We start from the raw sequence: 16437 nt of genomic DNA on the forward strand, positions 1-16437 counted from the left end.
AGAGAGAGAGAGAGACAGAGACAGAGACACACAGAGAGAGAGAGAGAGAGAGAGCATGCAACGCCAAGGCTTGGGCCTGAGCAAGCGAACCATGGAGCTGCCGTCACCTGAGACTGGGGAAGCTGCAGAGGACAAGGTTGAGGAGGGGTGGGAATTCAGTTATGGGGACCAAGGAAGGGTTTTGAGCAGAGGGACGAAGCGACCCACTGGCTCCGGAGTTCGGCCGTCATGCTGGCTGCCAGAAGGAGAACAGGGGCTGGCACAGGGAGCCCTGAGGAGCATCCTCTCTGTAGCTGCCAGGAGCAGTGGTCAGATCTGTGGCTTGTTCGAAAGAAGATCCATTTTTCTAAAGGTGGTATCAGAGATTTTGGAGCCTAGAGTCCAGGCCAGGAGAGCGAAGAACGGCAGAGATCCCATTCACAGCGGCGGGCCAGGCCCAGTTCCTACTAGCTGTTGCTGCCTGGGCGTATGGGGATGGTGTTCTAGAACTTTCCGTCTTCCAAGGCATACTAGAAATGTGGATTTTTATAGGAAATTTTTGCTTTTCAACTATTAGGAATGACTTAATTAAAAATAAAAATTATTTTGGGGCTGCGGTAAAACTTGTTGGTGGAGCAGGCCTCAGGCTTCAGGCTGGTGAGCCATCCCCCAGCGGGGGTTCCTGTTCTAGACCAGGGCCCGTCCTCCCCTGCTCTCCCCACTGCCAGGGCTGGCCCCCGAGAACGTGCAGGCCACTCGTCTCTGTGACGTGTAGAACCTGAGAATGTCGGTGATGGACAGGATGTTCCCCTAGCTCCCAGATGCAGAAAGCAGGGCCTGGAGATGGGGCTGTCAGCCTTCTCCAAATACCTGCCCATCCAGGAAGGCCAGCCCTGGGAAATGAAGACCCCAGGTATGGGGTGACTCCATAAGGAAAGGCTCCTGAGTGACCTTACGAAACATGGCTGGGATGAAGGGCAGGGAGGATCAGATGCCAGGGGCACAGATTAGAGAGCAATCCCAGAGGCCTCCCTGGAGGTGGGGCCACAGAGCAGGAGTCTGAAAGAGAGGGGGTAATTCGCCCCCATCCTACTGTATGTGAAGCCCTGAGTGGGCCTCTGGCAGAGGGTTGTCTTGCTTATCTACAGAGATATTGGGAAGGGCTTTGCTGACCCAGGTTGCCAGGGGGCCTGGGTGGCGGGGGTGGGGGTGGGGGTTCAAGACAGGAGGGCAAGGCCACATCCAGGTGGCTTCAGATGCTGACATCAGTCCCATAGAATGTCCAGTCACTATAAAGTCTGCCAGCCACTGCGGTCGCCCCAGGCCTATGCCAAGCCCCAAGAGCTCTGCCCTGCAGGCAGTGCAGGGGGAAGAGGAGGGCAGGAGGGGACAGGCTGGTGGGCCCCTCGCTGATGTTCCTGCCCCTGCAGGCTCCCTGCTGCCTTCTGCCCAGGGTGTGGGGCCTCAGGAGTGGGGAGCTGGCATTGCTGTGGCACTGCTGAGCACCCGGGGAAGGTGGGTTCTGACAGCCACCCCTTCCCGTCTTGCTGTCCCCTCCCAGCTGACATCATCTCTACTGTTGAGTTCAACCACACGGGAGAGCTGCTGGCCACAGGTGACAAGGGCGGCCGGGTCGTCATCTTCCAGCGGGAACCAGAGGTGCGGAGCCCTGGGTCTGGTGGGAGGTGGGAGGTGGGAGAGGTGGGGAGCAGAGCCAGGCAGGAGGCGGGCATGGTTTGAGGGGGATAAGGGTTCGCAGGGGGGTGGTGTGGTGGGAGGTGGTAGGGGATTATATTCCAACCCGCAGGAGGGCTTTTAACTGGCAGGAGGTGTGGGGTGTCCTGTCTGGACCGCATCTCCCAGGGGCAGGGATCCCAGGGGTGGGAAAGGGATGCTCTGGAATGCCAAGGCGGGAGTAGCGGGCGGTGGTGGGGCTGCCAAAGCCATGTTCTGAGCCCCTTGCCCTCAGCCGATGTTTGCGGAGAGCTCCCTGCATCCCACGCTCTGTCCTAGACCCTGGATGAATGGTCAGGACGTGGTACAGCCAACTGCTGCCCCAGCTCGTGTCTCCAGTGAAAGCTTCCTCTGCCTGGGTGACCTGCGTTGTCCTGGCCAGATCGGGGAGTGGGGAGGACTCCACTCTTACCCAGCTGTCACAGCCCTCAGGCTGGGCTAGGTGCTTTCTGCTCAGGCCTGGGCCCTCGTCCTCAACCCTGTCCTCACCCCCACCCCTGGGGGCTTGTTGTCCAGCAGAACTCTGGGTAAGACAGCAGTGGCCTGGACAGCCTGCCCAGGGCCACATTTCTGGAACATGAAAGAGCCTCAGGACAAAAGCCCATTTACTGAGAACACTCGCTAAATATTCTGGAGATGCTTCTTGTTTCCTCTGCACTGCTCACGTCCGAGGGTCAGATCCACACTCCTTTGACAGATGAGGAAACTCAGAGGAGTCACCCAGCTAGCGAACAGCAGACCAGGGATGGAAGCCCGGCTCCCCGACACCAGGACAGTGGTCAGCAGCTTCACACATCAGCGGGCCTCAGAGAGGGGCGTCTCCCCCAGCAAACATGGACTGTGCCTGGAATTAGATGCAGAAGACATCCAGGAAACCAAGGAAGAGGGAGGAGGGGATGGAGTAGGAGAGGAAGGGGAGGGGCGGAGGAGAGAAGGTGGAGAAGGGGAGGTGGGGAGGGGGAGGAAGCGGGGTCGCAAAGAGGAACTGCGGAATCATCTTGTCCCCTATTCACTCCTGAGCATGGCCCCGGAGCTGAGGCTCCTTGAGTCTGACTTTACCTTGGTGGCTCACACAACCTGCTTCGCGGTGACCGAATGGATGCAATGCGGTGTAGCTATTCCCCTCATTTTACAGATGAGGAGCCCGGAGTGCAGAGGGTTAAAATAGTTTACAAGGAGCACGTCCTAGCTGCACATCAGTTCCCCAAACATGGCTCTCAGCTGGCACCTGTGGGCTTCACCGGATGCACCAGGTGTCCCCCCAGGGGCCGTGAAGCCCAGCCTTCTTTTTGCCAAACTGCAGAAAGAAACTAGCTTGGTCCATGTAGTTTTCTCCCTTTTGAATTTTTCTCCTTTAATTTTTTTCTTTATTCTGTTCACACTGACCTTTGTCAAAGCGAGGGCTCATGGGAAGTGAAGTGAATTCGAAGCAGAAATATTGGAGAACTTTGAAGCTTTTCAAAAGCAAGACAGGGATAGAAATATAAAAATAGATACTTAAAAAAACGACCAGGAAATCTTGAGATTGTGCTGGGCCGAATGTCTCCATTTGTTCCTGGCTGGGGGCTCATGCTGTCCTATGAACTTGAACTGTCTCCTGGGAGCGTGGTCCCTGGTGCACACAGTGGACTCACAGCCTATTTCGGGAGCTCCGGGGTGAAGGGGTCTTTATTAGAAGGAGCTCTGCTGCCTAAACCAGGCCGAGCACTGCTGAGGAAAGCCAGGGACAGATTCTAGTCCAGGCCTGACAGTGTAAGATATTCTGTCCCAATGTTAAAGTCAGCTCCAAAATTCATTTACAGTATTCCCCAAGTCAGGCCTGAGTTGTACACGTGGAATCCGGGAGCAGGTCAGGGCCCGAGACATGAGGGTGACCCGAGCTGGGCCTTGGCGTCAGGCAGGCCTCAGCAGAGGGTTGCTGACTGGTGAGTGGACTCTGGGCTCTGGGAAGTCACTTCCCCTCCGAGTCTCTGTGGGTCTGTAAAGTGGGGAGAGTCATGGTGCTCAGACCAGAGGAGGCCTGGAGGGCAGAATGCGATGGGGTGTGGAGCACTCAGCGGGGTGTCCAGCACGCAGCAGGCACGGGGGACATTCACATTAGGAAGGGAGCTGGCTCGGGTGTGCGCGCCTGTGGGACTGAACAGGCGCGGGGCTTTTCTCTGGCACACTGCGAGCCACGAGCCGGTTAAACTGCAGAGAGTTTCCTTTGACCCTGGAATTGGATCCCGGGCATGGCTTGGTGCCTGGTCCCTTGGCTGGCCTGGCTGGGCCCCCAGAAGTCCCAGCTGTCGCCCTGCGGGTCACGGTGCTCAGGCCCCTTCTCCGGGTTTCCCTGCAGAGTAAGAATGCGCCTCACAGCCAGGGCGAGTACGATGTGTACAGCACTTTCCAGAGCCACGAGCCGGAGTTTGACTACCTCAAGAGCCTGGAGATAGAGGAGAAGATCAACAAGATCAAGTGGCTCCCACAGCAGAACGCCGCGCACTCGCTCCTGTCCACCAACGGTGAGGCACCGCCCGGCCTCTCGGGCACATGCGCGGGCTCTAGATGTTTCTGCCAAATGCTGGTTTGTATTTCACTTACATTATGAGCAGGTTTCTGTGCCTTCAGAGCACCTAGAAAGTCATATTCTGAGCAGCATGTAAATCCCACGAGTGAGTATGCCAGAGCCCCGCCGCCGCTCCCCGTGGCTGGACACGGGGCTGCCCCCTGCTGTGAATAGCACGGTCCACCACCATCCAGGACACCTTTTTTATTTTTTTTGCGACAGAGTTTCGCTCTTGTTGCCCAGGCTGGAGTGCAGTGGTGTGATCTCTGCTTACCACAATCTCTGTCTCCCGGATTCAAGTGATTCTCCTGCCTTAGCCTCCCACGTAGCTGGGGTTACAGGCATGCACCACCAGGCCTGGCTGATTTTGTACTTTTAGTAGAGTTGGGGTTTCTCCATGTTGGCCAGGCTGGTCTTGAACTCCCGACCTCAGATGATCCACCCGCCTTGGCCTCCCAGAGTGCTGGGATTACAGGCGTGAGCCGATGCGTCCAGCCCTTCTGGGCCATCTTTGTAGGCCTTTGCTTCCGAGTGAGGGAGTGTGATGGACAAGGATGCAGGTTGCAGACACAGTGGCCACTCAACACAAAGTTAACCCCTCCTCCCCACCACAGAATCCCAGACCCCCAGACTGGAGCTGTCACCCGTGACCTTGGGGGGCAGTGGGAGCAGTCTTGGTTTAGGAGCCTGGCTGCCCTCTCAGTCCTCCTGCCTCAGGGAGGAGCATGTGCCCTCAGGCCCTGGGGCTCTTGGCCTGACACCTTCTTCTCAAGGTCCACTCTGATGGAGTGGCTGGGGCTGTCCTCCATGGCTCACTGTGGGCCTGGGTCCGCCACTCGCACCCCCGCTCATCCTCCTTCACCGGGGCCCCTGCTGATCCAGGCAGCCTGGGGTTGGGCAGGACACACCTGGATTCTTTTTTTTTTTTTTGAAAGACGGTGTCTTACTGTGTCACCCAGGCTGGTGTAGAGTGGCGTGACCTCGTCTCATTGCAACCTCCATCTCCTGGGTTTAAGCAATTCTTCTGCCTCAGCCCCCTCAATAGGTGGGATCACAGGCATCTGCCACCATGCCCAGCTAATTTTTGTATTTTTCAGTAGAGATGGGGTTTCACTACATGTTGGCCAGGCTGGACTCGAACTCCTGACCTCAGGTGATCCACCTGCCTCAGTCTCTCAAAGTGCAGGCATGAGCCTGCAGGCAGGACACCAGGACACACCTGCATTCTGTTCCTGCTCTGCCTCCCTTGGGCAGTGGCCTTGCTTTTCTGAGCCTCAGCAGGGTGGACGCATCTTCTTGATGCCCACTCAACCCCCTGAGAACAGGACCGCTGCAAGAGCACCAGCCAGGCTTCGAAGTGCTGTCCCCACGCCTGCCCTGAGGATGTCCACGTTCCTCAGTGCGGCCTCTGTTGCTTTCCTGAACTTGGCCAGGCTCAGCTCCTGCTGGCCTGCCTGTGCCTGAAGGCTGCCCTCGCCCTGCACCTGGCCAACTCCCTCCTCACCCCATAAGCCTCACTGGGTGCCAGCCTTTCTGACCTCTCCGCTGAACCAGGCATCCCTCCTGTGACACTTTGGCTCCTCTTAACTCAGGCTCACCCAACTCTGGGCACCTGCCATTCTGACGGTGTTCTCCCACCAGGCTCCTCAAAGGCAGGGTCTGTGTCCCCTAAGTGTCCCTGCCCAGCAAACCTCTCACCCGAGCCAGCATGAGAGGTTCTCCCAAGGGTAGGCCCTGGGGGCCAGGAGCCTCAGGTGCATGCTAAGCCCCATGCACCTGCTCCTTTTAAAAATATTTAAGAGGGACATGTCAGCCATGTGCGGTGGTTCATGCCTGTAATCACAGCACTTTGGGAGGCTGAAGTGGGCAGATCACTTGAACCCAGGAGTTTGAGACCAGCCTGGGCAACATGGTGAGACTCTATCTCTACAAAAAATACAAAAAATTAGCCAGGCGTGGTGGTGAGCGCCTGTAGTCCCAGCTACTCAGGAGGCTGAGATGGAAGGATCCTCTGAGCCCAGGGAAGTCGAGGCTGCAGTGAGCTGAGATGGTGCCACTGCACTCCAGCCTGGGCGACGTGAGTGACACCCTATCTCAAAAGGAAAGGAAAAAAAAAGACATTTCACTTTCTTCCTGCCTATCTGGAGAAAAGGTCATCTTTCAGCACTCCCTACAGTCCCCTCCCCGCCAAGCTTCCCACCCTGGTTTTGAATCCCAGCTTCACTCTTTCCTAATGACGGGGCCTCGGGCACCTTTCAAATGCTCCACTGACACACCAGTGCCCCCAGGGCCTTCTCATCAACATGGTGGTTTTTGTTTTGGCCCCTGTAGTAGTCAGGGCTCTCCAGAGAAAAAGAATCAGTAGGGCATGGGAGTGAGAAAGACAGGGGGGGATTTATTTTAAGGAACTGGCTCACGTGACCACGGAGGCTGGCTGGTCCAAAATCTGCAGGGAGGCCGCAGGCTGGAGGCCCCGAGGCCATCTCAGTTCCGTCCAAAGCCACCTGTGGGCAGAAGCCCTCTGCCCCCGGGAGGGCCTCACGATCTCACCTTCTAAAGCGGTTCTTCTCTTCCGTCTGGCTGCTTAATTATGTGACTTGCTTTATTTTGTTCTGTTTTTAAAGATAAAACTATCAAATTATGGAAGATTACCGAACGAGATAAAAGGCCTGAAGGATACAACCTGAAGGATGAAGAGGGAAAGCTTAAGGACCTGTCCACGGTGACGTCACTGCAGGTGAGCCCCGGCTGGGGGAGGCAGGCACACGCGCCTCTTTATCAAACCCTGAGGATTTTAGGGCTTGAAGAGCCTTTGACGTGCAGACCCTGGCTGGGCTGCTGGCTGCTGGGCGGCCATGGGCATCTCCCTGCCCGTTGCCTCAGTTTCCTCACCAGCAGCATAGAGATCACTACATTTCCTCTAGGTATCTTATGAGCATGTAGGGTGGTGGTGCATGGGTATAAAGTGCTTTTCACCTGCAGCTGAGGGTGGAGAGCAAGGCAGATAATCCCTTGTTATAGGAAGGGGGAAACTGAGGCCGAGAGAGGCAGCGACTCACCTAGAACTGCTCAGCTGAGTGAGTACGCAGAGGCAGAAGGAGAATGGGTCAGCAGAGCTTTGTGGTCCCTAAGTCCTTTCCTGAGGGTGGAGGGAAGCCTGGACCGTGTGAGGCCTACAGCGTCTGCAAAGACCTGAAACAGACATGTCTGAAACACACACATGTGCCCAGAATCCAGGGAGCTGCCGGAAATAGAAAGCTGTAGTCAGTGCTCTTCTTGAGAAGGAGAAATACATGTTTAAATGCATTGGCCTAAATGACTGGCAAATTGCACAGATGAATTCTGAGGAAGCGGGCAGCTGATTAGCTTCAATGTTGAGTGATGAGGGTGATGGTGCTCCCTGTCCCGCCCCCTGTCCCGAGGAAGTTTATGAGGGTTTCCCGTAGAGGGAGGTGTTTGATCACCCTGGTGTTTGAGGGAGAGCCCACTGGCCTTCGGGAATCCTGTGTATGTCCCTCCCAGCATTGGAGGTTTTTCTCTGCAAGTCACATACTTCCTAAGACGCTTAACTGTCACTGAGAACATGGGTCCCCTGGTCTGACCTCATCCTGCCTCTCACCTTGTGTGCCCCTGATTTCACCCACGCCATGCCAAACCTGCACAGCGTTCTACCCACCCTGCGCAGTTCAGGCTGGAGGCGGCTGTTGTTTACTGAGGAGCTGCTCCCCGCTAGGCCCTGGGCTAGTCTTTGGGGTCCTAGAGGTGAGCAAGATTCAGCTCACTGCCTGTCCCCAAAGTGTCCCCAGCCCTCAAGGAAACAGACATGGAATCACTATCACACTGGCGGTCAGTGCTGTGACAGAGGAACACAGAGGGGCTGTGGGCACCCCAGGAGGCCTTTCTCTACTTTGTCAACTCGGGGAACTCTCATACATCTTATAAAACCCTATTGGCCTTTACCTCTGTAAAGCCTTTCTGCAGAGGCCAGATGAAAATCGTGATCTTTCCTGTGCCCACTCTTGCCTTTTGGATCCAACACTCTTCTGTCCTTAGTGTCTGTATCTTCCTTGCCCCTCACCTTGACTAGACTGTGGCTTTACGGAGGCAGCATGCTTTGTTCATGAAACCCCTAAACCTTCAGGGAAGGTTTCTTTTCCCTTCCTCTCTTTCCTAAAAAACTGGCTTTGCGCTGTGGTTTTTGGTGGATGGCAGGGAATGGCTGGAGCCCTGGGCGAATTGCGTCCCAAGGCTGCCGGGAGAAAACAGAAAGCAATGTTGCCAGAAGGAGGGGAGAGGCGGACTGAGATGCCAAGACTTTGCTAGGCCAGTGATGCCCTGCCCTCCTCCAGAGCGGCTAGACTCCGTCTCTCTCCTGGGAGTCCAGGGATCCCTGGAGTGGGCAGTGGCTGCACCTCAAAGGAGGGGAAGCTTAGCAGCTTACCTAGAATATCTGACACAGGAATACCTGCAGGGAGGACGCCTTGGAGGAGTCTAGACACACTAACACCGACTCCCAGGCACACAACCTAGAAGCACAGACACAGTGGCAGAGCGATGCAAGAACCACCCAGAGCCAGGCCGGCACTCACACTGGTGCTGCACGCACACACACACACATGCATGCACATACACATACACTCATTCATGCAGGCACACTCTTGCACACTCATATGAACACACTCATACAGGTACACTCGCCGTGCACACTCCCACACACACACTGGGTGCCCTGGTGCATGGGAAAATCTAACATGGGCTACAGAGCTGCGTCTGCTCCAAAGGAGCTCAGTGCTTGTCACTCCAGCTGCAGCACCAAGGCTGTCACCTCCCATCTCAGCTGTTCCCTGGGAGCTCAGGGACAGAGCCCATTCGTTCATTCACTCATTCACTGGAGACCCTCTCTGCTAGGCCTAGAACTGAGCACCAGAGAGATGGAGAGAGAAACAAGAGATGCGGCCTTGCACCCCTAGCTGGTCCCTAGTCCACTGGTAAAGCTGATAGGACCAGATGACAGCCTCAGGGTTGGTCAGGGCTGTGACAAGGGACCTTCAGGCTTGCGAAAGCTCAATGTCTGATGCCATGGCAAGGACCCCTCACAGCAACCCTCTGAGATGAAAATTCGTATGAGTTGGGGTAACTCCACTGTTGTAACAAAACAACCCTGGCAGTCCAGGGCCAAACACAGAAATGCATTTTCACTATGGGAAGGTCTGGTATGGGTGTGCTGGTTGGGACACAGCTCTCCTGCAGGTTCCTTCCATCCCCATCCCCTGAGCCTCCATCCCTAAGGCTTGGATCCTCACCTTACAGGCAGGGAAGGAGCTCCTGTTACTTAGCTGAATCAGGGCCAGGCATCACTTTGCTCACATTCCATTGGTCAGAACTAGTCATGTGGCCATGCCCGGGTGCAAAGGCTGCTGGGAAATGCAGTCCACACGTGGACAGCCATTTCCCGGTGACAACATTGCATTGTAGGAGGGAAGCAGGGAGGCTTGGTAGACAATTGGCTGGCTCTGCCATGGTATCTTTTCATTTCATTTTAGAGTTGAGGAAATTGGGGTGCAGGAGGGTTCCCCACTTATTCACAGACCCCCAGTGGGTAAGCATCCATGCCTCTTTTGGAGGGCTGGTGGGTGGTGGGCATTCGCCATCTGTCACTGCCTATTTTAGACCATGGAGGATCAGGATGGACGCCCACCCCTGTGTTCTGGCCTCTGGTTTGGATCACGTGCCCATGGCATGTGATATCCAGATGCCACCGCCTGGCCCTCACCTCCCCCCTTCCTCTCCCTCCTCTGCAGGTGCCGGTGCTGAAGCCCATGGACCTGATGGTGGAGGTGAGCCCTCGAAGGATCTTTGCCAACGGCCACACCTACCACATCAACTCCATCTCCGTCAATAGCGACTGCGAGACCTACATGTCGGCGGACGACCTGCGCATCAACCTCTGGCACCTGGCCATCACCGACAGGAGCTTCAGTATCCTTCACTGCGGCCCAGTGGTACCTCCCATGGGCAGGGTGGCTTCCGGTGGGCAGCAGGTTTGGTTTGGTTGTCAGCCAGCTGGTTTGGGAGTGTCTGCATTGTTTAACTTCTTCAGTGAGGCACCTCTGGCTCCTAGTATGCCTGTGAGGCCCAGATACAGAATTATACGTTGCATCTGTTTCTGAAAACCACAAAGTCAACATTGCTGAACATTGCATGTAACCCATCACCTCCTCCAGGGTGGCCATGATCCCCCTCATCCTGGGGCCTCACCAGGGGCCAGGAAGGAGACAGAGTTCAGGGCTCAGCTGCTTTGAAGGGACTGCTGACCTGGCTCAGCATCCACTGAAGGTCCCTCAGGGCCCACCTGTCCCCCACCACCCACCCCCACTGGGCCCCAAGGCAGGCTGTGTTAGCAACCAGGATGTCAGAAATCAGCTGGGTTGGGGTCCTGGGAACCCCCTGCCCAGTGTTTCCCTCTGTCAGGGCAAGGTAGGGGCAACAGCACTGATGATTCCCAGCGACTGCTGGGGAGGGAGCTGGTGATGACATGAACACTGGCCTGCAGGCGGGGCAAGGCTTGGCCTGCACTTGGCTGGTGGGTGGGCAGGCAGTTTGCTGAGATGTCACTATTCTGCATACAAACAATGATAATTATAATAACGTACAGTGAGGCTCTGTGACTAACATCACACATTCATTTTAACTCATTTCATCTTCACAACAACCCTATGAGGTAGGTACTTTTATAAATCCCCTTTACAGATGAGGAAACTGAGTCACAGAGCACCCAAGTTAACTTGCTAAAAGTTCACTGCCAGCAAGTGTCAAAGCTGGGCTTCAAACCCAGGCCCTCGGGCCCCAGAGTCCCCACTTCTAACCTCCACCCCACATTGCCCTTTGTGGAGGACGCTGCCCGGGTGTGTCTCAGAAGGGGTGGGAAGACCCACCTGAGAGCGTCCGTGCAACCGGATGGTCTCCCGACACCAGGCAGTCTGGGCACCCAGCGCTGGTCAGGAGTGGGCTGTGTCCCTGGGAGCAGCAGAAGTCGGGACAGCTGTGGGGTGCAGGGGAGGCCCGGAGCAGTCTGGGAAGGGCGAAAGAGTAACATGGCTTTTGTGGGCTGAGAGCCAGGTGTGGCCAGAGAGCCTTGGGCAGGGAGACCCTCAGGAAACAGGAGGAAGGGAGAGCAAAGTGTCAGATGTCCCCTGAGTCAGCCGGGGGGCTCGGGGCACATACGTGGGCATCAGGGGCAGAAAGTCTGTGTGGGTCTTACTGCCACCTTCAAGCTCTGTGACTCTGGGTGAGTGACCCCCCTCTCTGAGCCTCTGTCTTTTCAGCCGTACCTCGCATAGAGCTGCCGGGTGCCGTCAGTGAGCCCCTCTGTGTGATGCCCCCAGCACTCAGTCAGCACTTGGGGGTGTTAGGAAGCATCAGCATCTCTCTCCCTTCTCCTCTCCCAAAGTCATGGAGGACCCAGAGCTGGGAGGCTAGACTGGGATGGCCGGAAAGGTTGCAGGAAGGATTAGGGCCTGAGCTGCCATGAAGGGTTGAAGCTCAGATTTCTCTGGATGTAGAGGGCTGGGCTGGGCATCTGTCTGACCCTCCATTGAGGCCATTGGGCCCCTCCTGTCCACAGTGCTCAGAGCATCAGTTGGTTAGACTCTTCCTGCTGTGTGAGCATGTTTGATGTACACAGCTGTAAGAGAGCATCGGGCCAGGTGGTGTCAGGGACTGGAGCAGCATGGGTGGCAGCTCTCTGGGCTTCCTGCCTCTGCTCTGTTCTGTGGCTTCAATCTCAGGCTCTGCATCATGGCCAGTTGGTGCCAGTAGTTTGGGCCCCACCATCCCAGAATAAAGTCCAGGCGAAATGAGACCAGTTCTCTCTGAACTGTCCCACCAGGATCCTAGATGGCACCCCGTGGGCTCTAACTGGGGGCGAATGCCTTGCTGTGATCTGCCAGGCTGGACTCCTGTACCTCTCCCTGGTGCTGTAGGGAGTCAGCTCCATCCCCAGCCCCTGTATGTGGGGGAGGGGCGGTCTCCTAGCAGGAGCTCCAGGTCTGCAAATGGGGAAGGTGCAGGGCTCACCGAGCTGCCTGGACAGTGCCGTACCGTTTACAAATCAGCCTGCCGTTCAGTGTCTCACTGGTGTTCAGAGACAGTGGTAATATGATGATCATCCCATTTCATAGATGAGGAAACAGAGGCTGGGGAGATGAGGGACTGGCCCAGAGCCCCCAGTTGGCAGGGGCAGAGCTGGAGCTCGTGCACGGGCCTCCACACCTGGTCCAGGGCTTTTGCCCTGCCCTCGGCCTGCCTCCTGGAGCCCTGGGATGGTGACAGCCACCTTCCTTGAGCCACCGCCTCCTTCCTGCTGGGCTTGGGTGGGATGATAATCCCTGCTTACTTTTCCTGTCTGGGCTGCTTTGAGGATTCTGAGACACTGTGGACGCCGAAGCCGTTTATAAAGAGCCATAGCGCCCTGGGGTATGCATGGGATGCTGCTTCATTTCATTTATCCAACTGTTAATTCCCTGTGTCTTTAGTCCCAGGCCTGGACATGGAATGAATGGCAGAAACTCACCCCTTCCCTGGAGGGCTCGGGTGCTGTTGGGGACACAGCCCTGACATGGCAATGTAAGGGAGGGCGTCATCCCTGCTGTATCCCAGAGTCTGGACGAGCTGCTGTGGGCAGCCAAGGAGGCGAGAGAAGGAATTTGGGTGGGAAGCTCCCTGGACTGGAGAAGGCTGCCTGAGAGCATAGGTATACGGGAGGCGGACACAGGAGGCGGACGCAGGAGGAGGGGGAAGGTGCAGAGCTGTGGTGCTGTGGGTGGTGCAGGCAGGGGCCTTTCTCCTGGGGCGGGGGCCCCGAACACCAGTCATTCACAAAGCACCCACAGCTGTGCCTGCCTCCATATGCCACGCATGCTTCCCTTTACTGTTCGCATTTTTAAAAATTCATTTTCTTTCAATCAAGTTGCTTTATTTTTGCCTAAGTAACTTTCTTTTGAAAGGGAATTGAATTTCACCAGCACGAGTTAAAATAAAACGTATCACATAGGATAAATAGGAGGTAGCTGTAACTGTAAGGGCTATCCACACAAAACGGTGGGAATAAGATCCAGCCTCAGCCCTGTCCCCTGGAATGTTCTGTGATAATAGACCACTCTGTCTGCACTCACAGGGCGGCAGCCACCAGGCCTTGAGCCTGCTGAGTGCCTAAAACATGGCTCGGTGACTGACGAACGTCAGCGCTAATTTGATTTAGTTCTAGTGGATTCAGACTTCAAACGAAATAGCCACGTGTGGGCAGCGGCCACTGAACAGGATGTGCCGCCTCTCTCCAGGCTGCCCTTAGACCCGGAAATGGTTCTCTCTGAGAAGATGGAGGTAAACATATGCTTCAGGGTTAAGGTAGGAGAGCACAAGACAGAGACGCCCCCCTCGTTCATCAGAAGGGTTGAACCCTGCCTCGGTGTCTGCATCTTTATTACATTACTGGAGGCTGTGCTGACTTCCCACTTGCCTGCTTCCCGGGCTGGGAAGCTGTTGAGCTATTGATGTACCGTAAGCAGGGGCGCGTCACTAGTCAGCTTTGGAGGTGCCTTGGGTGTGTGTTGTGGGTGGACTGGATTGCAGCAGACAAGGCTGGCGGCCTGGGGGCTGGCAAGGAGACCCAGGGAGACAGAGTGAGAGGCAGGGCCAGAGCGTGGCTATGGGCGGGAGGCGGGCGAGGAGTGAGATTGTGAGGCTGGCGATGTCATAGATTTACGTTGTATCATAACTATCTTTGGATGGGGGTGACCACAAAGACATTTGAGCAAGTTAGTTGTGAATAAGAAAAGGGGGTTGGTTCATCCCAGGATGGCAGAGCCCTCCCTGGTCACTACTGTCAGCCTTGCCTCCGGCCCCATCCCGAACACACAAATTGTGCCCTGTCCACATGTTGCAGAGCATACCATTTACCAGCAGGCATTTATTAAGCACCTACTGTGTGCCAGGCCTCATTGATGATGCTGGAACTAGATAAAGATTCTACCCCCAGGAGTGGACACATGATAAACCACTAGTAAAATACCTGGCATTGGAGCAGGTGGTCCGTGGGTGCTACGGGGGGTCGGTGGCCCAGCCAGCACAGCCGTGTAAGTTTCTCTCCAGCCACGCCTGCTGCTGGCTGCAGGCCCCCGGTCGGTAGAGGGTGAGCCAGGGTGTGGTTTTGCCAAGTGTAGACATGGAGCTGATGGTGTCTGCAAGGGAGTGAAAATAATGATTATTGACCAAAGAATCTGAGTCAGGCGAGGGACAGTGACAAGGGTGGTGTATCGGCAGATCAAGGGCCCCTGTGGATCCTGGGAACTCCCCTGGCAGCACACCCTGCCCTGTAACTCAGTGTCAGATCTCTGTGTAGCTTCCCGTTCTGTAACAATGATTAACTGAAATATACAGCACCCTGGTCTTAACGATGGAGGAGTGTGTGTCTGTAGCATGCTGAAGATTTCGAGCTGGACTTGAGGCAGCCCTGACTGGGGAACTGAGGCTTTTGGCAGGAGTTGAGTGGAGTCTCTAAGGGCGTGCAGTGACCGTGGAAACCTCCCCTGATTAGATCAATCCACTTGGGAACCTCAGTGCACCTGGCTCTTTCCATGGCCTGCTGCTGCTTGGCCAGAGCAGTGACAGGACACGGACACAGGGCTCACACCATGGAGACAAGCCTCACTTGGCAGGGAAGGTGTCAGGACTATGGGCTGCAGGTGCCATGATGGGGCTGATCGCAGCTGAGTAATGAGAAGAGGCGTTTCATTTCTGACATGGGAGGAGGCCAGCAAGGCAGCTGAGACTCCGTGCGGAGCTGGGAATTGCTTTGAATTTTTGAGACACCTTTTGAGCAAGTCTCAGTGGGGTGGATTCTGGCTGTCAGAGGATGACAGTTCTGATTAGTCCTGACAAGAAAAACCCAGGATCGGGAGGCCTGTACCCACCCAGAGCCAGGGGAAGACGTGGTCTGGACTTGCGGGTCGTGTCCTTTTGACCCTCACTCTCTGGGGTCCTCGCTTGGCCTGATGACGCTGTTCGGTCCCCCATGTCCACTGGAGGTTTTCCACTGCTTGGCGTCTCCTAAGTCCAATCACTAACACTATCTGTCTCGGCAAAACTGATTTTTAGTAACCATATCAAGAGAAAGGAAAAATTTTTCTTAGTAAAGGAGAAAAAGAGGGCATTGCTTTGACTAGTCAACAATGAGAAAGGTGACTCAGAGGATATGTCTGCTGTAATTCCGTCATTGACTCTCAGATGGAGGAAGGGAGCCTGGTGATACTGAGGCTCTGTGACCTGTCTCAGTGCAGTCACCAAGGCTCAAGCAGGAGGAGCCCTCCTAGCCTCCTCCCTCTCCCTCACCCTTAGAATGAAAGAGGTGCCCAGCCCTCTCTACTCTCTCCCAGACACTCGCCCGCATCCTGCCCTGCCCTGCCCGGCAGCCTGCTGCACAGTTGTGAGATCGGCTCATTGGAACCTCTGGTCTGACCATGTCAGCCCCGCTTAAGGCTCTCAGGGGTTCCCCTCTGGCTTCTGGAGAAAGCCTGGACCCCTCCACAGTGCCCTGTGCCCTTGGAGACCAGCGCCTGCCACCTCTCGGTCACACTTGCTGACTCCTTCAGCTGCTGGGTCCCTGGCATGGGGCGGGGTTGGGCAGAGCACTGCCATCCTAACCCATTGCCTGGGAGCCTCTGACCTGTCCTTGTCACACCCCTCCCAGGCTGGTCAGAGCCCCTCTAAGCCTGCAGCTCCTCGGCTGCCCCTGGTACTGTGACAGCCTCCCCCATTTTGTGGTGGAAGCCCTGAGATCGGGAGTCCAGGGTGAGGCCTTTCTGCAGTGCCTGCAGCACACAGGACCTGGTGATAGGAGGTACTTATGAACAGTTGTAGGTGGAGTGGTCCTGAAGTTCATCATTTCCATGTGGTCTTGGGATGCAGATACCTCCTTTTTGATCTGGGATCCTGGGGAATCAGAGACCCCAGACCCTAAAGTACAGGAGAAGGAGCCTGGGCTCTGGGCTCTGGTGGGCCTGGGCTCACACCCATTGCTCACGCTCCTGACCATCAGCTTCCCTGAATGTAAAATGGGAAAACTCTCTTTTATAAGGATATTTGCAAGGAATAAAGAAATCTTTCACATATAGGGCCTG

At 55.8% G+C, this 16437-nt stretch overlaps 1 protein-coding gene across 3 annotated transcripts in view; it reads left to right on the forward strand.

Annotated features, from left to right (window-relative positions):
• PPP2R2C (protein phosphatase 2 regulatory subunit Bgamma) overlaps positions 1-16437 on the forward strand; it is a 245543-nt gene that overhangs the window by 187678 nt on the left and 41428 nt on the right. For all 3 annotated transcript variants that reach the window (XM_017539126.2, XM_017539127.2, XM_017539125.2), the window contains 4 exons: positions 1541-1638; positions 4052-4217; positions 6886-6998; positions 10063-10240. In XM_017539126.2, the coding sequence (XP_017394615.1) occupies positions 1541-1638; positions 4052-4217; positions 6886-6998; positions 10063-10240 (555 nt within the window). The remainder of the gene's footprint in view (positions 1-1540; positions 1639-4051; positions 4218-6885; positions 6999-10062; positions 10241-16437) is intronic.

Source organism: Cebus imitator, unplaced genomic scaffold (genome assembly GCF_001604975.1).
Source record: "Cebus imitator isolate Cc_AM_T3 unplaced genomic scaffold, Cebus_imitator-1.0 Scaffold117, whole genome shotgun sequence".
NCBI classification, from domain to species: Eukaryota; Metazoa; Chordata; class Mammalia; order Primates; family Cebidae; genus Cebus; species Cebus imitator.